This window comes from Typopeltis vanoorti, chromosome 17, assembly GCF_054136105.1.
Source record: "Typopeltis vanoorti isolate ZY-2024b chromosome 17, IOZ_Tvanoo_1.0, whole genome shotgun sequence".
NCBI classification, from domain to species: domain Eukaryota; kingdom Metazoa; phylum Arthropoda; class Arachnida; order Uropygi; family Thelyphonidae; genus Typopeltis; species Typopeltis vanoorti.
Window position 1 is genome coordinate 78,506,301 of NC_143565.1, and position 24,774 is coordinate 78,531,074.

Sequence of the window (24,774 nt, forward strand, 5' to 3'; positions counted from 1 at the left end):
TAATATATGCTTTGCTGTTCTTTTTTCTTCTAAAGTATTTAGAATTTCAGGGGTTATCCATTCATGATTTGGTCTTGATGTTGTACCAAGTATGTTTCTTGCAGTAGTTGTAACAATTTTTTTACCTTGATTCCATGTATTTTCTATATTGTCATAGGATAATCTTCTAAACTCATTTCCTATTAGTGTCTGATAATTATCTTGCATAGATTTCTCTTTCAGTTTTGACAGGTCCACTTTGTTGATAGGAACTCATGATTTAAGATTACTTGAATTTTAGTTTAATTTTTGCTGCTAGCAGTTCATGGTCAGTGTCGAAGTCTGGAGTTTTTAAAGTTCTAACATTTTGCACTGCTGATTTCCAATTGCGTTTTATTAGAATGTAATCAATACAGTTCTTTGTTGTACCATCTGGTGAGGTCCATGTGTATTTGTGGGAAGGTCTATGGAAAAAAAGGGTGTTACAGATAAATAGATTATTTGCTTTACAAAATTCTAAAATTCTTTCACCTCTTTCATTTCTGTTATCAACTCCGAACCTGCCCATAACATCCACCATGCCTGGGGTGAACTTCCCAATTTTGGCATTAAAATCTCCCATCACTATTAATATATCTTTCTTATTGGTCTTGTCTATTAGATCTTGCAACTTATCATAAAAGGTATTGATTTCTTCATCTTCATGTGACTGGTTGGAGGTGTAGATTTGGATAATTGTAAAGTGAACATTTTTTTCTTTACCTTTTAATCTGATAGCAATCATTCTCGGGCCATGTGGTTCTATGGCCATGACTGCATTTTGTAAACTATTATTCACTAAAATGGCGACTCCTTCTCTATGTATATTGTCCTCTCTGCCCGAGTAGAATAGTTTTCCTGAATTTAGATTTATAACTCCTTCTCCTGTCCAATGGGTTTCAGCCAAACCTAAAATGTCCCATTTGATCCTAGCAAGTTCTTTTTCCATCAAATTTATTTTCCCAGGTTTTAACAGTGTCCTTATATTTAAGGTTAAGAGATGCGAAATTCTATTGGCTGACCACATACTAAACTTCTCGACTGCTCCCTGTGATCTAGGATCAGTCATGTTGGTTTCCTCAGACGCAGTAACATTCTCTTGACACAGTGGAGACTCCTGATTCATAGGGTTGAATGGCAGAATGATGCAGCTGGCTTGCCACTCCTCTGTTGCATCCTTTGATCCACGACTCCTTATTCTTTATTTGGAGCAACTCGTTGGGGTTTCCCTCATCCGCCACCCGAGGGATGCGCCTGGTAGGAGTCAGGTCTCCCCCATGTATATATATATATATACATATATGTATATATGCGCATTTACGGTGTGTCATCGCCTGTCAATAATGCATGATCATTTTGAACACGGTCATTAACAATCACACATTTAAAATAGTAATCAATACATTATTATATTTAATTTTTGTTTATAACCCATGGATTCTACGAAGCACAGACAGCTATATGATTGCATTTAAGTGTAGTGTGATTGAGTACGCAAAAAAGAAATAATGGCAATAGGGCAGCAGAGTGTCACTTTGGGCCTCCGCCTACAGAAAAATTGACATGAACTTAACAGTATGAATAGTACAAACAGATTCATCAAAAATGCTAAAAAAAAATGCTAATTTTGAACTTTCACAGATAGCTAATATGGTGAGGTGCCTCTGACTTTTCATGTGCGCTCGAACAAGACTGTTGACTCCAAAGATTAAAAAATATATATATATTATTATTAAAACTTCTAGTCAGGTAAAAAAAATAATAAATAAAAAAAACTATACTGTTGTTTTGTCATGTTGTGTGGATGGAACAAAACTGCCATCGTCTTTAATTCTTAAAAGAAAAAAAATGCCCAAAGAAGTTTACATTCATGTTAAAGATACCAAGCAATTTTATTATAAACTAGGTTTTAATCCTTTTTCCCAAGTAGGCAAACAGACAAGTCAAGTTTGCGCCTGAACACAGTTCAAGTCTGAGGCAACTTGTGGTAAAGGTGGAGTTAGCTCCGATCACTTTCCTTAGTATTTTCCCCTAATGCAAAGCACATCCTCATAGCTATGCACATCTTTATAGCTGCTCTCTTGTGTAAAACAAAATTTAACTTGTACATATTGTAATACTTAAAAAAAAAAAGTTGAATTTATAAGCGTATAAAAGGATATCACCTGTAAATCGTTTACGTGCCAGCAAAATAATCGGACGTGCCAGAGGTTCGCCATCTATGCCCTAGAGCCTTGAAAGGTATTAAAATTTATTCTAATATACCATTCAAATAAAAATGACTGGATTACCACAGAGATTATGTTAGAATTGTTCAAAAAAATGTTTGTGCCTTAAGTCCAAGCACACTGTGCATCAATAGACCTACTGGAAGATGGCAAAATTCTTCTTTCTGGAAAAACGTTCAGCTCACCCTAGAGCTGAACTCCTTTGTAAGAAAAATGTTTACACAGTGTTATTTAACAATAAATTGTACATCTCTTATCCAAGACCAGGGAACATTATGCTCTGTGAAGGTTAAGTTTCACTCACTTTTCATGAAACATTTCTTAGATGCAAATACTATCAAGATTGGAGAGACATTTATTAAAAAATTTAACATGAAGGAAGTAATTTGGTTCATTGCTAGTTGACTCGGAGAAGTATAAGCACAGACACTAAAGAAATATTTGCATAAGTTGTGGCCTCTTTTGATGTTTGATAATTCCTCTGATGAAAATGCCAGCAATAACTTTACAGGATTTAATGGAAAGGAAAGGAAAACGAAGTTGTTCTCGAGTTGCCTGAGTATGCAAAATGTTAGCACGTAGGCTTAATCGGGAAAATCTGGCCAAGCAGATGAACAATGATGAAGAATCATATATTGGCTCCAAAATTTTAGATATTGTTCAAAATCCTAATAAGAAACAATGAAAGAATGGCAATATATCATTTATACTAATGTATTTCATTTAATAACTTAAATCACATTTAACAATAAATAAATCGGCTAATGCCTTTTATTCCCTTATAGGGAGTAAGCAAAGCCTTTATACCCTATCTAGCTATTGGAGACTGAGTGGGAAGTTCAATCTCCACTGGTAGCCAATCAGAGATAGTTGGCCCATGTCGTCACTAATTATAGTCAGCCACCGATGAAGAGGCTGGCAAACAAGTGCTATGATCTCTTGATACCTAACCCTAACAGGATATGTTACAGTCTGAAATAATGTGGGTACTACGGTCGATTTTCTCGAGTTTACAGGACGAAAATCCCGAGTTTCCGGGAGAAAAAACTCGCTTGCCCTTGCCAGAGATTAACTAACTTGGGAACCGGACGAAAATAGGCTTGGAAAAAATTCCTCCAGTCGGGACTAGACTTGAACCTAAGTCTAATTTCGGGCAACCAAGCGAAGAGGATGCACCACTTCCACTGAGTTATACAGATGAATTATTACGTGGCCTTAGTTGTTGCAGCAAAAACGGCTAATCGGGCAAGGCTCTAGAACCAAGGATGCCAGAAAATCAGTAACAGACCTTCTTTTTGTATTAGTGATATCGGAGGATATAAGATAAGGAACCTTTATTTTATGTAGATGTGAATGACAATTTCCCAGATATCTGGAGCACCTAAGTCATTCCAATTCAGATTTGGATGAAGCAAAGAAAGACCATTCAACTCACTTTGAATATATGTTCATATAAATACTGCATAAATTATGAACTCAATGTTTTGAATGCATACATGAATAATGAGAATTCATACACTTTACAAAAACAGTTATCCATATACAAGTGCATGGCAAATAAAACGCCAATACTTGCCGCCAAGATACAAAACTAATCTTAATATTCTAGTTCACACATGTGACTTACATTATGAAAAGCAGCTAGGATGTTACAGTGTATCCAAGGAGAAATCCATTATGCATAAGTAATGAATTAATCCTTGGATTTATAATATATGTGTTCAAAGAATATCTAGAATGGAAAATATTTCTGATGTCAACCACACACACACACAGTAATTATGATAGTGTAGTATATATTAATGCAGGTTTAGTCAAGTTAAGCACAAAGTCATATGATGTCTAAGATATTTAAAATGATGAAATAACATGCTTGCATTACATTTCATTTTAACATTAGCTATATGGCTAGTGAAATAATAATTATTAAACTATAATCTACTGCTTATCAGACGTTCAACAATGCCAGACTGGTTCGAATCCCGCCATGGGCATGGATGTTTGTGATTGTCTGTGAAAATACTAGTGGTGGTGGGCAGTAGATGGCATTGGTGTAGATGATGATGGTAGCTGTGGTTCGCTGTGCGGAGATGGAGAGTAGGTGCCCTCCCTCGATGAAAAAAATTTTTCATTGAGGGAGGGCACTCATGTTCTGTTTTATTTATGTTGTGTTGTGTCTTCTATTTCTATACTACTTATGAAATAGCAATCATTGCAGATGCTCAGTCATAGGTCGTATGTGATGAGTAGTATGTGTTCTCAAATTGTCTACTTAACTTGCCCCCCCCCCACACACACACAGAGATTAAATCCTGAGTGCACCGAGGAAACTGATGTGAAGTTAACAGTACATATATACAAGTCTATATACAATATTGTATGTGTGTGTATATATATATATATATATATATATATATATATATATATATATATATATACACATATACATATATATAAAAAGTGGAGATTTATTTATAACTCAGCAAACAATGATGAAACTGGAGGGGTTGGAACAATACTCAAGAAGGAACTAGCAGAAAAAGTAACATCAACTGAAAAAGTGGGCGAAAGAATTCTTCTCATAGCCATAAATACCAACCCAAAACTGACAATAATATCCACATATGCTCCTAATCTTTCTGAAGCTGTCATGAAAATTCAGTCCACAACATTACACTCATTGGTGGTGATTTTAATGCCCAAATTGCTAAAGACATTGCCAGTACTACTAAAAACATGGGTAAATATACTTATCATGAAACCACAAATAACAATGGATATTTTCTTAATCAAATGGTAATCGCTCAAACTAAATTTCTCAATACAAAAGGAAGACTATGGACCTGGGAACATCCAAATGGTTCTCATTCCCAAATAGACCACATCCTAATCAATGGAAAGTGGATCAGATCATTCAAGAACTGTCAAGCATATAATACTATTGACCTAAATTCTGACCACAGAATAATCAGTGCCCATATTAAACTTTCCATAAAAGCCTCTAAAAATATCAGGCCTACAAGGAAACAATACAACTGGAACAAACTAAATAACTCGCAAATTGCAGCATCTTTCCAAAGCACATTAGAAGACAATATGGAACACATTCTTAAAGATCCAGTTAATGAAAAGTATAAGGTATCATTGAAGCAATGAACATAACATCCAACAAAATTCTTGGAAACAGCAACAAAAAAGACTTGGAAAAATGGATTACTCCTGAAACTGAAAAATATATAAAAAAATTTTTAAAAAAATCATCAGGGAGTAGGCTATCTACCTTTTGGAGACTGAGTGGGCAGTTCAATCTCCACTGGTAGCCAATCAGAAAGAGCTGGCCCAAGGCTATCACTAATTAATTTGTATACACAGTGAAGAAGACGGCTAGCAAGTGCCTCCATCTCGTGGTCCCTAACACAATATTTTTGATGTCTGAAATTAGTGTGGGTTCGATGGTCGATTTTTTTGAGTTTATGGAACGAAAAACCTGCTTGCCCATGCCAGAGATCAACTAACTCGGGAACCGGTCAAAAAAAGGCTTAGAAAATGTTCCTCTAGTCAGCGACTAGATTTGAAACCCATGTCTTTCTTTGTGTGGTCAAGTACTGTAGAGTGCAAACACTACTTCTACTGAGATACACATAAGCGAAAAATATATAGATGAAAGAAATAAAACAAGGAAGCTCTATCGCTTAAACAGGAATGAAATAAATAAAGATAAACTAGACATTTTAAATAACAAGGTCAATAAACTAATGATCAGAAACAAAGAAAATCAAATAAATAAATACTCTGAGGAATTCGAAAATTATAATAAAACTGGGGATACTAGAAACACTTTTCAAATGATAAACCAAGTCATCACAAAACAGAAAGAAGTGGAAATATTGTCACATGACAAAAACGGTAAAGAGCTATCAGTAAATTTGAACTTGATGAAAGAATGAAGAAACTACTTTCGAGAATTACTGAATGTTGATAATCCCCAACATTCAAGTCAGTTAGTGAACCTGCTCTACCAATAAATTGTGAAGACTTCACTGAAAAGGAACTAAAAAGCAACAGATCAAACAAAAGCAGGAAAATTCCCAGGGATGGTGGAATCAGAGCAGAAGCTTTCAAAAATGCTGGGTATAACACGTTCCAATCTCTTTGCCATAATGAATCATGCTTTAAACACCGGAATAATACCTAAACAATGGAAACAAGGACTTATTGTCATTATACCCAAAAAGGGCTGCTAAATCTGACTTAATACAATGGATAACTACAGAGGTATGACTTTGCTATCAAGCACAGTTAAAATTTACAATAAGATGTTACTCAATAGAATAGAACCTTACCTAACACTACTTTTAAGAAAAAACCAAGCTGGATTTCTAAAAAAACGATTTACAAAAGACTAGATACATTGCATCATAAGAATCACAGAAGGTTTACATGATTAAAACTTACTACTCATTTTAACCTTTATAGATTTCAAAAAAGCCTTTGACTCCATTAATAATAGAAGCAATGTTTAAAATACTCAGTTCTATGGTCTACCCTCAAAAATCATAAGAGCAATCTCAGCACCTTATAAAGATTACAATGCTACAATAATCTTCAAAATAGAAACATCTGAATCCTTTCTGGTGACAACAGGAATCCTGCGAGGTGATGTACTAGCACCTTATTTGTTCTTGGTATGCTTGGACTATATCTTCCGGACCATCAACACAGAAGATCTTGGTTTTTAACATTAGAACATCCACCCACACCATGCAAATAACTGATCTTAGCTTTGCTGACAACATTGTACTTATTGATACAGACCCAACAGATGCACAAAAACAATTCAGTGTACTAGAAGCACAGGCTAAACTTATTGGTCTGCAGATCAACATCCAAAACTCTAAAGCATTCTCAATAGGTTATGAAAACAACTTTATACTTCGCATCAACAATAAACCCTTAGAAAGAGTAAAGAACTTTCAATTTCTTGGATCGTACATCAGCAATACAGAAAATGATAGTAGAAAATGTAAACAGCTGGCTCTAGTCTTCCATAACAAACTCTGTCCCATCTGTAAATCATCATTAATATCATTAAAGACAAAATTAAGACTATATGATGCAACCAGTAAATGCTTCTTGTATGGTTCTCAAACCTAGACAATAAGCACCAAAAAAAAAACTACAGATCTAATTAACTCCTTTGGAACTACACGTCTCTGACTGACTCTTGAATATACTTGGATGGACTGTGTCACTAACTCTGCTGTGCTAAATCTGACTAAGCAAGAACCACTTGTCAATATAGTCAAAAAACTAAAATTAAATTACTAATTATATGAAGAGCCAAAGGCTTCAATTTGGCGACATGAACTTTTTTAAGTTAAGGGATATTACATCCCATGTTGTTTCTTAGCCAAATAAGAAACTCAAAGAGTTTCATGCCAAATACAGAAACTATATAAAGTTCGGCGATTCCAAGCATAAGCAAATACCTGGACAGTGCAGCACCTGACCCATTTGGTAGTGCAAGCTGAGGCAACTCATAGCAAGGGGTGGAGCAAGCTCCACCCTTGCTATGAGTTGCCTCAGGAGCTGCATTACTGCTCTACATTATGAGAGAAGGTCACTACCCAGACCGGTTATACCAAGAATAGTGATCGGATCTTGCTCCACCCTTGCTATGACCTTGCACTACCAAATGGGTCAGGTGCTGCACTATCCAGGTATTTGCTTACGCTTGGAATCGCCGAACTTTATATAGTTTCTATATTCGGCATGAAACTCTTTGAGTTTCTTATTCGGCTAAGAAACAATATGGGATGTAATATCCCTTAACTTAAATAAGTTCGTGTCGAATTGAAGCCTTTGGCTCTTCATATAATTAGTAATTTATTAGGACACCTTCTTGGCAATTCTCATAGAAGGGATGCACGTTCTGTTCGCTACAAACTTGGTATTAACTAGGTCTACCTACTCACTGATGAGACCTCAATAAAGGTTGAAACCAGTCTGGGTAGTGACCTTCTCTCATAATGTAGAACAGTAATACAGCTCCTAGGAGCTAAGTTCATATTATGGGTAAATACCAAGAATAGTGATCGGAACTTGCTCCACCCTTGCTATGAGTTGCCGCAGCTTGCACTACCAAATGGGTCAGGTGCTGCACTATCCAGGTATTTCTTTTGCTTGGAATCGCCGAACTTTATATAGTTTCTATATTCAGCATGAAACTCTTTGAGTTTCTTATTTGGCTAAGAAACAATATGGGATGTAATGGCTTAATTTAAGTTAAATTAAATTAAGCCATTTAGTTTAACTTAAATTAAAATTAAATGGCTTGGACAGAAACTTAGATGTCCTGAAGTTGCACTCATTTTGGAATCCCTCATCACCTGTACAAACCAGAAGATGGCAATCACAGTAAAGGAAGACCATGCAAACAATTTTGGCAATACATATGTGAACCCATCAATAGGCTGAACTGTAAAACTCCATCTGACATCTACCAGTTAGCTCAAGATAGAGAGACTTAGAAGATCATAATTTGCAATCTTTAATTTTTAATGTAAATCTCTTTTCTCTTTTCACATTGCATCATATTGTGAATAAATTATGATGATGATATAGACTATATACAATCTATATATAATCTATATACAAGTAGCATTGATGTAAAGATATTTCGCATGCAAACTTTATTTGTTTCCATATGCCTGGGTCAAGGATTAAAACAAGAATTTAATTTCTCGTGTATTATAAATTTACTTTGTAATCAAGTAAAAAAATTTGCTGGACATGAAGGCTGTTTCAGAAAAGTGATGTCATACCTAGAAAACAAAGAGGAGTAACATCTTTTGACTTAAAAAAAGAAAACTCCATATTCTTTGAACTTACTGGAATGCAAAACTTGTTTTCAAAAGTTCTCAAGGCTTAAAAAAATTAATAAATAAAAGATAGAGGCTATTAAAGGAAGTTTAATGAAGAGGCTTTCTGACATCCTAAAACACCTATTTCAGTAAATATTTATAGCAGTTGAAGAAAAGGCAGGCAAAGTAGTATATACTGCTTTATAATGAGAGCTACCTTTATTTAAAAAAAAAAAAAAAAAAAAAAAAAAAAAACTCACACTAGTGGCGCACTCAGGATTTAATCTTGAGGTGGGGTGGGGGGAGTTAAGTAGATGATTTGAGAATACACACTACGATGAATCACATACGACTTATGACTGAGCGTCTGCAACGATCACTAATCATAAGTAGATAGAAATAGAAGACAGGACACAACATAAATAAAAAAATGAATTTCAATTAGGAAAAGATTTTTGGAAAATTTTCTAGTGTTTTTTTTTTTCCTTTTTCTTTTGGGGGTGCCAGGGCCAGTTTCCCCCACCCTCTCTAGGTGCACCACTACTCATGCTATGTAACAGTCTCATGTATAGTTGTTTGTTAAGAGACCTGCTTGCCTACTTTGGAAGAACTATGCAGTCAGCATGTATGAGAAGCATTTTTACAATAAGTAAAATACTTCGCTCACATTTTTTTGTCTTACACTCATCATATCTAAAAAGATTAATTTATAAAATTGCACATAGAAATATATTTAGTGTGTCAAAGAAACATACACAAGAAATATCTATGTGATGTAAATCAAAATCATTTACTATGCCAATGAAACTGAAGTATACAGCATTTCTCCATGGAAAATATCGACCAAAAATGTTAACACTAAGTACTTTTCTTTTAGGCAAGAAATTAGTGTCGACACTCCAGGAGTTGGTAGGTCATTTTCCCCCTCCTATATAAAGAACACACAACACTTTATAAACAAGATTAAAACCATAACACTCGACAAAGACAACTTATTAGTCAGTTTTGACGTTTCTGCCCTTTTCACAAATGTCCCCATCAATGACACAATTCTCTTACTACAGAACAAATTTCTGCCCGACATTACGGCCCTCTTTGCCCACGAACTACAGTCTGGTTACTTCATGTGGCAAAACAAATTTTAACTACAAAAAGAAGGTACAGCCATGGGCTCCCCACTATCCTCCCCCCCCAATCGTAACTTTTATATGGAAACTTTTGAGCAAAGGGCTCTGGATTCCGCCACTCCAAACCTACAATATGGCATAGCTACGTTGATGATGTGTTCGCTATCTGGCCGCATGGGCAACAAACGCTAAACACATTCCTTAGCCACCTGAACAAAACATGAATGCATACAATTTACCATCGAAATTGAAAATCAGAACTAGCTCCCATTCCTAGACACACGTCTCCCCTCAGGTAGATCCTTTACAGTCTACCGAAAACCAACACACACGGGTCAACACATACATGCTAATTCATACCACCACCCATCACAAAAATATGGAGTCATTAACACCCTTAAAAACAGGGCCATAACAATTTGCTTTAACCAGCAAGCCCTGAAGCAAGAACTAAAAATCATCAGCAACACATTCATAAATAATGGGTATAACAAAAATACTATCAATAAAATACTCCATAAAACATCAACAAAAAAGAATCTAGAGTAAAACCATAGCCATCCCATACATTACAGGGTTATCAGAAAAAATCAACAGAATCCTACACCATTATAACCTCAATGCCACTTACTAAACTTAAAATCATATTCAACTCCTCTAAGGATCCTCTCCTCCCTTTGGCACATCATGGAGTCTATTGCATCCACTGTACCTAACTTACCATACATTGGTGAAACAGGACGTACAATCCCTATACGTAAGAAAGAACACATAAGACACATTAAATATAACCATTTTGGTGAAGCAGGCCTCGCAGATCACGCACTCAACACCTTACACCAAATTGACTGGAAAAACACCCGCTCTTTAGACCATACAAAAACCTGGTACAAAAGGAAATTTAAGGAAGCCTGCGAAATTCTGATAAACCACCCAAATATCAACAACAATGGCAGCATAAACATTCCAAGAATCTGGATGGCACACATTCAGCCTACCTAATACATTAGATCCAGCATAAGTCAGGACTCTAGCCAACTTCTAGCTAGTATTAGAAACCATTCCATACCAACTGGTTGGAATGTACATGTATAATCATATTGTAAATATATATATATATATATATATATATATATATATACACATAGACTTTTGTTGTGCCCAATGTAATTCTACAACCAACAGATATTAATAATAGGACTCTAGAGTTGATGTATATTCTATTTTATTAATTTTTTTTTTTTTCACTAGAGGTCAAGCCAACAATTGTTGTAACAGTTGGTCAGTAACTTTAACAAACCAGATAGACTGTAGTGTAGCTTGTTCTCTGTATATATTGCATGCTCCAAAAGATGACCTCGATATAAAGGTCGAAACGTTGAACGTAGAATTGAGTTATATTAAACTAAAGTTTTACTCAAACACGGTAGTAGTCACCATAATTTTCAAAAATGTTAACACTTAGTACGTTTGCACTACCAATGAGGAGGGATCAGTTCTTGGAGGCTATGGAACATTATGTTGAATGACTTGAATTTTAATTTTGATCTACTCCTTTCTCTCAAGAAAATAATCACATTCATTACGGTAGCATCTGAAAACAATCCTATCTGATAAATAAAATTTAGGAAATTGGTTGGATAAAAATGTGCCATAGTTCAGGATAAATTGCTGCAAAAATTAACACTATGACATCCATTTTCCTGGTTTCAATACTGCAATTTCACATGCCATAACATCTCCCATATTGATAATCTTAATGCTCAGTCTTAAATATATTGTTTACAGGTCACTCACTTTGTGATATGTAACAATATATAAATATACAGTGTAAACTTGTCCAAGGCAGAATGTGAATAAGGCGAAAACTTGTTCAATGTTAACAAATTATATAGTCCCAGCCAGAAGAATAGGCATTACAGTGTTATTTATTTTGTATAATGCAGAATCTACCCAGCACAGAAAAGGAAAGCAACACTTGAAGAATTCATTAAAAATTACTTGTATAAAGTGGAAGGTGTTTTAAAAATACACCTAGAATATTTATTAGATTTTGACACTTGTGTTGCTTTTACTGTTTCATTTGAGAATTAATGTTGGTCAGTTTCTAGTAAGTCCAAACATTTCAGTAACCCAAAAATTTCAACAAACCAGTTCATTTTTTGCATCATGGCTAAATCGTACGTGCCGTTGTCACTAAACGAAAAAGTCAAAGTTGTTGAAGCAAAAGAAAAGGATAAACTTTCGATACAGGAAATAATGATGTGGTTTAAGTGTGGAAAAACACAAGTATACAGCACACTTAAACAAAAGGATTAAATAATGAACAAGTGGCTGCAAGGAAATGGTCGAATGAAGAGGAAGGCAAAGGTTCGAGGCAATGAGGTAGTGTGGGAGTGGTTCATGAATGCAAGATCAAAAAACATTCATATATCTGGTCCAATGGTCCAAAGTGAAGCTCTTGCAGTAGCCAAATCTCTCAGGAATGATCAGTTTAAGGCATCTACAGGATGGTTGGATAGTTTTAAGAAGAGGCACAATATTGTGTGGAATGAAGTCTATGGGAAATCTAAAGATGTGGACAAACATTTAGTGAGTGAGTGGAAACCAAAACTGCTAGAATTGATTTCACCATACGAACCTAAAACATTTACAATGCGGACAGAACAGGATTGTTTATTCAGGCATTAGCAACAAAATCACACGCGGTTAAGGGAGAAAATTGTACTGGGGGCAAAATGTCCAAAGAAAGACTTACAGTGTTATTGTGTGGGAATATGGTGGGAGAAATGAAAAAGCCTCTCGTCATTGGAAAAGCAGCAAAACCAAGATGTTTCAAGAATCTGAAAATTAATAATTTACCAGTGATTTGGAGAAACAATAAAAAAGCATGGATGACTGCAGCTACAATGGAAGAGTGGTTAAACATGTTTAATGCAAAAATGAAGAAGGAAAATAGAAATGTCATCCTTTATCTTGACAATGCTACCTGCCACCCAAAGGTAACACTTTCAAATGTGAAAATCACCTGGTTCCCAGAAAATGCAACAAGTGTATTACAGCCCATGGATATGGATGTTATTTACACATTCAAATCGCGCTACAGATGATTTCTGATGCAATCTTTGATTTCGAATGTAGAAGCCGATAACTCTTATGCATTAGCAAGATCTGTATCGGTTCTGGATGCTGTGAATTGAATCGGGTTGGAAGTGAAGAAAATTAAAGCAGAAATAGTAAAAAAGTGTTTTGCTAAAGCTGGGTTCGGGAAAAGTGATGTGGCAGATAATTTGGAGGAGGCGAGTGAAAACATTTGCTGTAATATCCAATCTCTGTCGAGGAAAAAAACTTTCCTGTGATACAGAGAACTTTGTTTGGAGTGATGACTATCTAGCCACACGTTACAGCTTTGAATCTGCTACAGCTCTATTAGTGGTAAGAAATACACGAAACGAAGATGTAGAGGATGAAGAGGAGGAGGAAGAAGGGGGAGAAGAAGCAGCCAGAGAACATGATATTTCAACGAAAATTCTTACACATGAACAGGCCCTTCATTGCACCAGTGAAGTAATGCAGTTTGCAATTGATTCAAACTCTTCCAGCCTTATTGAACTATTGTATACAGTTAAGGACTGCATTCAAAAAGACATGATCACAAAAAAGTGGAAACAAGTTTCTTTGTTGGATCTGTGGAAGAAATCTCAATGAGAGTTGTATATTGGAAACGTGTAATGTGCAGTGTAATAGAGCATTAATACAGTACTTTAATAATGTGTTGTTATTATTATTATTATTAATATTATTTTAATAACATAGGTCTACAAGTATCACCTACTTACAAGAGCCAGCCCTGCTGATTTTCACTCATAAACAGGTATGCACTATGTAATACGATTTTAATGGATTTTAAATTTTTTTGCAATTTTGTATAATGCAAAAACTTGACCAATGTGGAAAATATATTCGGTCCCTTGCAATTTAGCTTTGAACAAGTTTCACTGTATTAGGTCTCCAAGAATACCAGATTAAGATACTAGAAAATTAATCCTACTGACATTTCATTAGAATATTATTTTAATTATTAGAACATTATTAATCCTATTGATATTTCATTACAATTATAAAATGTCATTTTTAGAAGGTTTTGATCATCATTTAACTGACCAAATTACTACTTACTGGAATGAAATGTTGACAGCAAAACCAATGAGTTAATAAGGTTCACATTTTTAGTGTAAACATTGCATCGTAATTGACAGAAATAATTCTAACATGATTATATATCAAAAATTCATAAAATGCATACAAAAATTATCCTGTTACCTGATGAATTTTTTCTGTTTTGCGCAATTTTTCTTCCCATGTTTGGCTCATTTCCTTCATAAGTTTTTCAGATTCTAGTAACCTTTCATTTAAATCCTCTTGCTGCTACAAGTATAAAAAATTTCCAAGTCTTGATAACTGATTTTTTTAAAAAAAAAAACAAAATAATCATTAACAAAAAAAAAAGCATTTAATCTAACATAATGGAAACTATTAATATTAATCTACAGAAAGTATGGATAACTTTAGTTAACATTAATAATTGTAGTGTGACAGTATAAATATGAAGATTTGTTTAGATTCTGGTTTGAGGATACATTGTGGTTGATTGGCGAATTTGGTGCTCCTGTGAAATTAGTGATTTTTGTCTGTTTTTATTGTGTTCTCCTTTAGAAAATTAGTGTTTTGTAGTATACTAGTGTAGATTTTAGTGTATTTAGTGTATTTTATTAAGATATTTCAATATTTAGTATATGTTTGAAATGGTGCCAAAAAAGGGAAAGAAATGTAATGCTAAAATAAAGTGCTGTAAGCAAGAACAAGAAGGTTAGCCCTGCTAACGAGGTTATTGAGGAAGTTAATGAAAATGAATTAACCTCCAAAATAGCGGAGTTGAAGCAGATCGTCAGAGAGATGATGAGGAAATTGCAAAAAGTTGAGAGGCATTTAAATGGACAGAGGGAGAAAAAGAAAATTAAACAGGAATATTATTATTATTAGACACCTCCAGTGAGTCCAAAGACTCATCGAGGGAGAGTGTGCCAACAGCATCGAACGATTGGGCTCCTTCCAACTACTAACCACGTTCAAACTTACTTAAATGAGCCATTAGTAGCAGAGGCTCTACCAATCAACCAACCTTTGTCGGCTCAATAAGAAACAACAAAGCAAGGAAACAGGCAAGTCAGGAAATAACAGAAATCAGGTAAGTGACGTTGTTAGTCAAGAGAAAGAGTTATTTGGTACAGTGACTGTATAATAATACATGCTATAGATGAGCAAGTTATAACATCGAGTTTTCCTGGAGCGAAAATTAAGAATATAAAGGAAGCAATTCAAAAATAGACAAAAAAGTAAATGAAATCGTTGTAGTAGGTATGAACAATTTAACTGGCAATAAGTTCAGTATGAGAGAGAACATGAAAGGGTTGTTGGAAGAGGTGAGAGTGAAGAGTGAGAAAGTGAAAATGGTTAATACTTTACCTATGATAAAAAGTAAATAGTACTATGATAAAAATGAATTAAGAAGAAGAAGGGCTATGATGGCAAATGATTCGATGTGTAGGCTGTGTAGAAGGAATGGATACGAGATTTTGGATGAGTGCAGTGAGTTTGAGGGAAGATTGGATTTTTATAAGAGAGATGGTCTACACCTGAATGCTTTTTTTTATCAGGAGTCTAGAAAAACTAATAACTGGTAAGAGACCTAACACAGAGAGTCAGGGAAACTAAATTATAAAAGGAGGAATGGTGTGAATGTGAGTGTAAGAGTAACAATGTTATGTAACTGTGTTAATGACGGGAATGGGTTTTGTCTGGAAATGTTTACACGGAGAGAACAATTTCAGGTTTGTGTTTGTCTGGTTCAGACCCATCATATGTGTGCAAAGATATCTACATGTGTAAGGCATTAGAGAATAAGAGATATCTGCAAGTTATCCAACTGTGTAAGGCAGACTGCAGACAAGACAATTACAAAACAAACAGGTAGATCACTATGTCTGTATACGAATGCTAGGAGTATCAGAAACAAAAGGATAGAGTTTGTTGCCTTAGTCAATATGTTCTGACCTCAGATTGTAGGTATTAGTGAGACCTGGCTACCAGAATCAGACCTACTAACTGGTATCGAGTGTCAAGGGTACAGTATTTTTTGAGAGGATAGAGAGGATAGGAGAGGAGGGGGCATGCAGCTAGTGATATCGGATGACTTGAATCCAGTTAGGGTTGAGACCTATGATAGTAGTAGTAGTACTATGATTATAGTACTACTACTACTAACAATATTTCATGTGGTAGTGAGTTTGAAGTCATCTGGTGTGAGGTGGAATCTAACAAGACTAATTATAGTAATAAGGTGTGACACCTTTTGGCAACTTGTATATGAAAAATATGACTTCTGCATTACCTCAATCTTGGTATCACCTCTGGGTCTGGCTCCCACTGATGAGACATCAATAAAGGTCGAAACCAGTCTGGGTAGTGACCCTTCCCATAATGCATAGCATTATACAAGTCCGCAAGGAAATGTGCTTTGCATTATGGGATACTAAACAAGTGATGTGAAGTCATACCACCTTTACCACGGGTTGCCCCAATTCTGAAAATACTTCAGGCGCAAACTTTGTTTGCTTAAACTTGGATAAAGGATTAAACCAAGTATATAATTTCTTGGTATCTTTAATTTAGCCTTTTTACATTTAAAGAGTTCAAAACGGCGTACCTTTCATTTGGTTTCCCCATGGATTCTATTCATGTTAAAAAAACGTTTAATTTTCTTGACCATAAAAGCTCTGGAATGACTTCTAATGGGACTATATTGATCAAGTACATATAATAAGCAACTATGTTATACCAACTAGTTTCACCAACTAAGAACTAGTAGGCGAAATTCTAGAACTCCTAACAAAAACATCACTCCTCTGGAAAAAAGAACATTGTATAGTTTGAAGAAAAAGAAAGACATTATCATATTAAAGGCAGATTAAGGGAAATTCCACAGTGATTTTAAACACCAGTGATTACGAAGATAAGATTAACAGCTTACTATCGGATACATCAACCTACTGTGTCCTAGTCACAGATCCAACACTAAAGAATCACAATGACACCAACGATTTAATACATCACATGGTGAATTGGCGTACAGACTTAAAACGAAGATTGAAATCCATGCATCCAACAACACCAAGACTATATGGTGATCCTAAAGTACACAAAAATGGAATACCACTATGCCCGATTGTAGATGGAATCAATTCGCCCACTTATCTGTTATCTAAACACCTGGCAGGCCTCCTCAAACCACACATCCATAATTCGGATACTTATATACGAAATTCACAACATTTCCTAGAGAAACTGAACAGCATCTCGATATCTAATACGGATCTACTTGCCAACCTGGATGTTACATCTCTATTCATTAACATCCCTGTGGAGGAAGTCATCAACATTTTGGGAAGTTTGTTCCCACAAGATATTACTTCTCTGTTCCGTCATTGTTTAACATCAAACTTTTTCATGTGGAATAAAACCATATATCAGCAATTTGACTGGCCTTGCAATGAGTAGCCCCCTCTCTCCATCTTGTGCTGATCTCTTTATGGAGGATTTTGAGAGTAAAATCTTATTTCAAGTAGACCCTACACCCACAGTATGGTGGAGATACATGGACGATATCTTTATTGTTTGGAACCACACAATAAAGGACCTGTTAGACTTTCTAAACAAGATCAACTCTTTACACCACACAACCAAATTCACTCTAGAACTTGAAAAAGATAACCAATTACCATTTCTGGACGCTTTAATTAAGAAGCTAACGAATGGTGGTATCAACCTCTCAGTTTACAGCAAAGCTACCAATACAGGATGTTATTTACATTTCACTTCCTCCCACCACATTTCTCAGAAACTCAGCATTGTACACATGCTGAAGAACCGTGCCTCTCTCTCTCCTTACAACAGATCAACAAGACTTCCAGGAAGAACTATCCCTGATATCTAACAACCTTACCATGAATGGATTTCCTTGAAGACTCGTCCACAAGATACTTTTCTCTGACCCCCCCCACAAAGACAACGAGATGACATACATTATATTTCTACCATCGTCATTCCATACTTATGGACAGTTTCGAATAAGATAGCAAGACTTCTTAAACCACATAAAATAAGAGTGGCCTTTAAACCTACAGAAATGATTAGGCAATTCTTAAGATCTCCAAAAGATAGCCATTCTTTCTTCAAATATGCTGGAGTTTACAACATACCCTGCTCGTGCAGCTTGAATTACATCGGACAGACTTTAAGGAGCCTTGAAATTATACAAAAAGAATACATGGTGATGTCAATAATAACAGAGAAGAAAAATCGGGGTTAGCTTTTCATTTCTCAAGAATGAACTATATCACAGAGTGGGATAGCAGCACAATTCCTTACATAGAGGAGGACTTACGCTCCCGAATTTTTAAAGAAGCCACAGCAGTTGCCCGCTGTATACAAAACCTTAACAGGAACCAAGGACTAATCTTGCTCGTGATCTGGAAAACCCTTATTAGATCTCTTAACTCACCAGAACTGAATTATGCCAACTATAGAATGTTCCTAAATAACAAGTCAGATCATGCATGCTCTATGCATGTATTGTACGTGCTCTGTTCTTTGTCTAATATAATTGGAATCAGTTGATTATAGTTTGTAACAGTTGTTTACTTTTTAGTGCCTTACATCAGTTATGTACTCTGAAGATGCCAACAGCCTTAGTTGGTGAAACTAGTTGTTTATTATATGTACTTGATCAATATAGTCCCATTAGAAGTCATTTAAAATTCCACACACTAAATCAAAATGTTCATGATTAAGTTCGTTCTTCAGAAGGTTTTCAAGCCCATAGATTTCAGCATTATTTGAAATGAAAATCTTCTTAGTATAATGAATATGATCTATTAATAATCCCTACTGGCTTCTTGGAGCAGTACACAATTTAAATGCTTCCTTGATTTTTATAAAATTAGCAATAATATCAGCATTGTGAAAACACTTTACAAACATGAACACACTTTTTTTTAAATGCAGCTTTAAAAGTCTTCCAATCTGACAAACTTCTACTCTTCTACACTTCTAATTGGAAATCTGACAAACTTCCAATTCTTCACTGTAAAGACCTGTTATCCTATAAAGTTTGCGCCTGAAGTATCTTCAGGACTGGGGTAAAGTGGTACAACACCAGGGTACTCCTAAAGGTGGCACACTAATTGGCAACTCCTATAGGTAGAGATGACCTTGCTAATGCTTCTGACTGGTATCTCCACTTGGGCATGGCTCCCACTGAAGAGACCTCAATAAAGGTCGAAACTAGTCTGGGTAGTGGCCCTTCCCTTAATGCATAACATTAGACATATTTGCAAGGAGATGTGTTTTGCATTATGGGAGATACTGAGATAGGAGTGTTGGTAGCTTGCTCCACCTTCGCAAGGAGTGCCCTTGTGTTGTACCACCTTACCCCAGTCCTGTTATCCTATAGTAGATTTAAATTCAATTGTCTATTCTTTGAAATGTGTCAAACATGATGTCATCATCTAAATCTTAATTGAACAGACTGCATGCTATCTCTAAATTTTGGGAAGTAATAGCCATCTTCTTCTTCTGGTTCCCATCTGCCATACGGCCGGGGGAGGGTAGCTATATGCTACCATTCTAGGGAGAGATGATTATGAGCAAGGTGGTTTCCCGTTGCCTTCCTTGCCGTAAGTATTTATGACTGTAACCTGTGTGTTCACGGGGCCGGTTTGCCTGCTTGCGGGATGAAAAATCCCAGATAAACTGGTGGAAAAAACCCTGCTGCCAATGCCCAAGACCGGCTAACTTGGCTATGGCTGAGGAAGATCCTTAAGCTCCTCACGTCGTGGACGGGAATCGAACCTAGGACACTCCTTCCCCAGGCATATGTTTGCGAAGCGCAAACCACTAGGCTAACCGCGCAGACTAATAGCCATCATTTGGATAATTTATTTTTAGTTATTATTATTATTATTTTTTTTTAATTACAAACTATACCTGACCTGTTCCTTGGAACTTTATAGTGTTGTCACCTCCTCATTAAGCTGTGAATAAGAGATGGAAAGCATGACTCAAGCTGTTTAACTCATTCTTGTGTTAAATGATACTGATGTTACAGTGAACAAAATATGAGTTGGAAAGGAAATTAAAATTTATTTATATGTGTTAAACTGTTTTTTTTTTTAATATATTATTACCAGCTTGTAACCAGACATGATATTCTTAATGGAACCTCAGCTTTCAACAATGACCATCCACTTCAAACTATACCCCACACAATTCTTTCTATCACAAGAATGGCACATATGTATCCATCAGAAATGACATCCCATGTTGAGATTCATTTGTTGTCTCTATCACTTTTCAAATCAGAATTTGAAAAGTGAAAGAGATCATCTATTTCTAAAGCATGTTTTTCTGTGGAGTAAACACTCAAACAGTGGAATCGAATTCTTCAGGGACTGCAATGAACACAGAGCCTGAAACAGTGAGTGTAATTATTTATTACTTTTAAAAAATTTTATTATATCACATGGTAGTATAACCGACAAAGCTTTTACACAGCATGCTCTACAAATCCAACATTATGAGAAAGAACTACTAATATCTAAGATTTCAATCTGGAATTTTGCCAGTAATACTATAAACACTTTCCTGAGAAATTACCAACTGTTATCCACCAATTTCCTTGGCTTACTGTATTATTGGCTATAATATTGGCTAGTGGTAATTTTGGAAAATTGAAATTTGATTGGCATGAAATAATAATCATCATTAGCAATGCCCATGGGCATTGTCTGATGCTTGTTTCACCATTCTTCCATTTGACTCAAACTGTGCAAACTCATTCCACACTACACCTTCACATTATCTACCCATTCTCATCACAGTTGTTTTCTTCCACTTATACCCATGAAGGTTTTGATCTTTCAACTTTATCCATCCTACAGATATGTCCAAAAAAAGATAAAGTTGCTTTTGAATTATCTGCTGATTAGATTCTCTTTGCAGCTTACTTTTTTTTAATTCAGTTTTTCATTTGTTATCTTTTGCACCTATCCAATTCATTGATCTTTCTATAACATGTTCTTTCAAAAGCTAATATTCATTTCACAGAGTCTCTGACTAGTAACATATGTTTCACAACCACAGAAAGCACTTGGGAATATGCACATTGCAACAATCTCAGCCTTGTAGCAAGGCTCACTGTTTTACTTTTCTATATGCCCATTGCCTGTACGTTTGTCATTGCTTTTCTTTTGTTATTCAAGATTTTATCTCCCTCTTTTTAACAGTTTAAATCATTCATGATGAAGTTCTTAATCTCTTCCAACTCATGTCCATTGACCCTTTATTTCCTTTTTCATCCTCTTCTCTCCAAATATAATTTTTTTGTAGTTTTTGCAATGTTCATTATCAATCCACATCTCCTTCCTCCTTCACTTAATTTCAGTACTGTTCTTTCTGGTCTTCATCTTCTTTAATAATGACTATGTCATCTGCAAATCAAACTATTTTTGTACCTTGAATTGAAATTCCCTTTATAAGCACCTTTATGGCAATGATTATCCTTTCCAAATGCATGATAAATATTCTTGGGGATAGTAGGTTTCTCAGTCTCATGCCTCATGTTGTCCATAACCATCTTCCTTTTACTCCACAATTTCTCACAGCAACTTCTGCATTACTATTGATATTCGGCAACAGACATATCAAGTATTCTTATCCATTCCATAAGATGCAAGTATAAAGCCCATGCCACTTTCCAAACTACATTGATGAATGTGTCTGGAAGTCAACAAAACAGTCATGAGAATTATTTTTCACAGAGCTTTCTTCATAATTAACCTTAATATTTCTGCACACTACTCTCATCTCTTCTGAATCATGCTTGCTCATTTTCTAGATTTTCTTCCATTAGTTTCTTTATTCTTTTCTTTATTCTGGAAACTCATAAGGCAGTATCTGACACAAGTAATGTAAATATCATAATAAGTACTTTTCCCAAGACTCATTACAGCAACTGTTATGAGTTGCTGTAACGAGTCTTGGGAAAAGTTCTGAGTTAATGAATCGGTATCAATATTAATACCGATTCATTTTTCCATGAATCGGTATTAATATTGATCTTGTCCATTCTTTTGGTACTTTCCCTTCATCCCATGCAATGTTACACAACCAATGCAGTTCATCTTTCCTATGTTTCAGCATCTCCACGATGATTACATCATTCTGAGGGGGGGGGATCTTTTATGTTCTCCGAAGTCAAAGGATAATTGTATATCAGAGTATGGGGAACTCAATTATTATTAGGGGTGTGATGACTAATAAAGTACACAAAACAGGCTTTCCTGGTGTTACAGTGAAACAAACAACTGACACTGTGTTGTTGGAAAAGTCATTAGTGTGTTGCCCAGATGAGGTGTAGTATAGTAGCTATAGTAGAGAATGTTGGTGCTGATAGAATGGCCTCAACAATTAGAGTAATCGAAATAAGAGAGCTGAGTTTATTGCATTGATTGAGTCAGTATATCCAAAGGTAAACAGTATAGGTAAAACCTGGTTGTCTGAGGATGATGTGATATCGGGAATAGAAATGGAAGGATATACAATTTGCAGGAAGGATAGGAAGGTGAAAAGAGAGGAGGAGGAGGAGGGCTATTAATGATTACAGAGGAACTGTGTTGACAAAGTGTGAAAGTTGATAGAACATGTGTAGATTTTGAATCTGTGTGGTGTGAAGTTGAAATTAAGAGGCTAGTATATCTGATAGGATGCTGTTATAGGCCAGTAAATATAGAGAATACTGACTGTGAAATGTTTAGGCAAATTGGTTGGGCATGTGAAAAGAAAGTGATCCTAATGGGATACTTCAATTACAGGAATACGGAATGGAAAGAGGAGAAAGTGTATGGGAACACTTTCTCCTCTTTCCATGGAGAATGAGGAGAAACGACTCAATCTCCTTTCAGGAGAGTGAGGTAGTTGATTTTCTGAGGAATAAATATCTTGAAGCTTTAGTGTTTTGGATTTAGTGATAGCTTCACAAGATGTAGTTGTTAATAAGGTAATGATACTGCCACCAGTTGATGAGAGCGATTTTGAGATACTTGTTTGGGAAATAGTGAAATAAAAGAAAAGGTTACTGCTAGAAAAAGATATATGTGGAATTATAAGGTGAGTGATTATGGGAAGCTCTGTAGTAAACTAGCATCAATATGTTGAACTGCACAGAAAAGATTTTGACAGTGCATGGAAACTCATGAGGCAGTATCTGACACAAGCAATTTATAACTGCATGCCAAAGGTTAAGCGAGTAAACAGAGTACGAGTAAAATGGATGACCAGTGAAATCAACCAAGCTGCTGTAGTGGAAAAGAAAATGCAATGGAGGAGGTACAAGACAGTTTTTGGTGATCGGATCCATGAACAGTATGAAGTGAGGCTAGAAAGGTGATGAGCATGGTAAAGAAAAAGTGCAGCATTAGAAAATATTGGTTGGTCAGCCTAAGGTTAATTCAAGGGAATTCTTTAGCTATATGGCAAGTAAGAGGAAGAATAATCATGACAGATTGACAGTGGTCATGGCAGAAGAGGGACAGTTGCAAAGGAGATAGTGGAATTACTGAATGAGCACTTTATTAGCATATATTAAACTGGTGTAAATGATGTTGTGCCACATACATAGGGGAGGAGGAGAGTATTAGAAGAACTGGATGTGAAAGAATCAGAAGATTATCAAGTGTTCATTGGGTTAGATGTTAATAAGGCTGTGGGAATGGATGATATATCACCATGTATTCTTAAGGAATATACACAACAATTAACTATACTCTTGACCTGGTTATTTAATGAAGGTCTTGCAGTGGGTAAGGTTCCTAAGAAGAGGAAAGGAAGTAAAATAGTATCACTCCACAAGCATGGTTCTAGTACAAAAGTTACCATTTAAGAACCTATCTGTATAACTGCAATTGTAGTGAAGGTGTGGGTGTTTATGAAGATCAGCATGGATTTATAAAGGGTAGGTCTTGTTTTAGCATGCACTATCTCATTAGTGTATGCTAAATGCACTCTATTAATGACCTAAATCTCGTACTTTGGAATGGTATTTAAGTGCTTGTGATATGATAGTGTATATATTAACCAGGGTGTGATCAACAAAAGGCTGTTTGATTTTCCTAACACATATCAAAGAAACTAAATGAAGAATCAAAATGTTATATAATATATATATAAAACACACAATGTACATACCTCTCCATTACTTTCAAAACCTCCACACCGCAACTTCTATAAAGTAACAAAAGAATCTGTTATAGTACTGCAAAGTAAGAGTGAAAAAAATAAATAAATAAATAACTAAACTGAAATCTAAACTTTTATGAAGATTTTTAAGTTAGTTTTATCACATAATTAAAAACTCTGGATTTT

General features: G+C 35.4%; 1 protein-coding gene across 6 annotated transcripts in view; it reads right to left on the reverse strand.

Annotated features, from left to right (window-relative positions):
* Positions 1–24,774, reverse strand: part of Khc-73 (Kinesin heavy chain 73) — an 842,240-nt gene that overhangs the window by 508,749 nt on the left and 308,717 nt on the right. For all 6 annotated transcript variants that reach the window (XM_090407555.1, XM_090407554.1, XM_090407553.1 and 3 more), the window contains exons 12-13: positions 24,598–24,633; positions 14,560–14,664 (exon numbers count right to left, since the gene is read on the reverse strand). In XM_090407555.1, the coding sequence (XP_090263681.1) occupies positions 14,560–14,664; positions 24,598–24,633 (141 nt within the window). The remainder of the gene's footprint in view (positions 1–14,559; positions 14,665–24,597; positions 24,634–24,774) is intronic.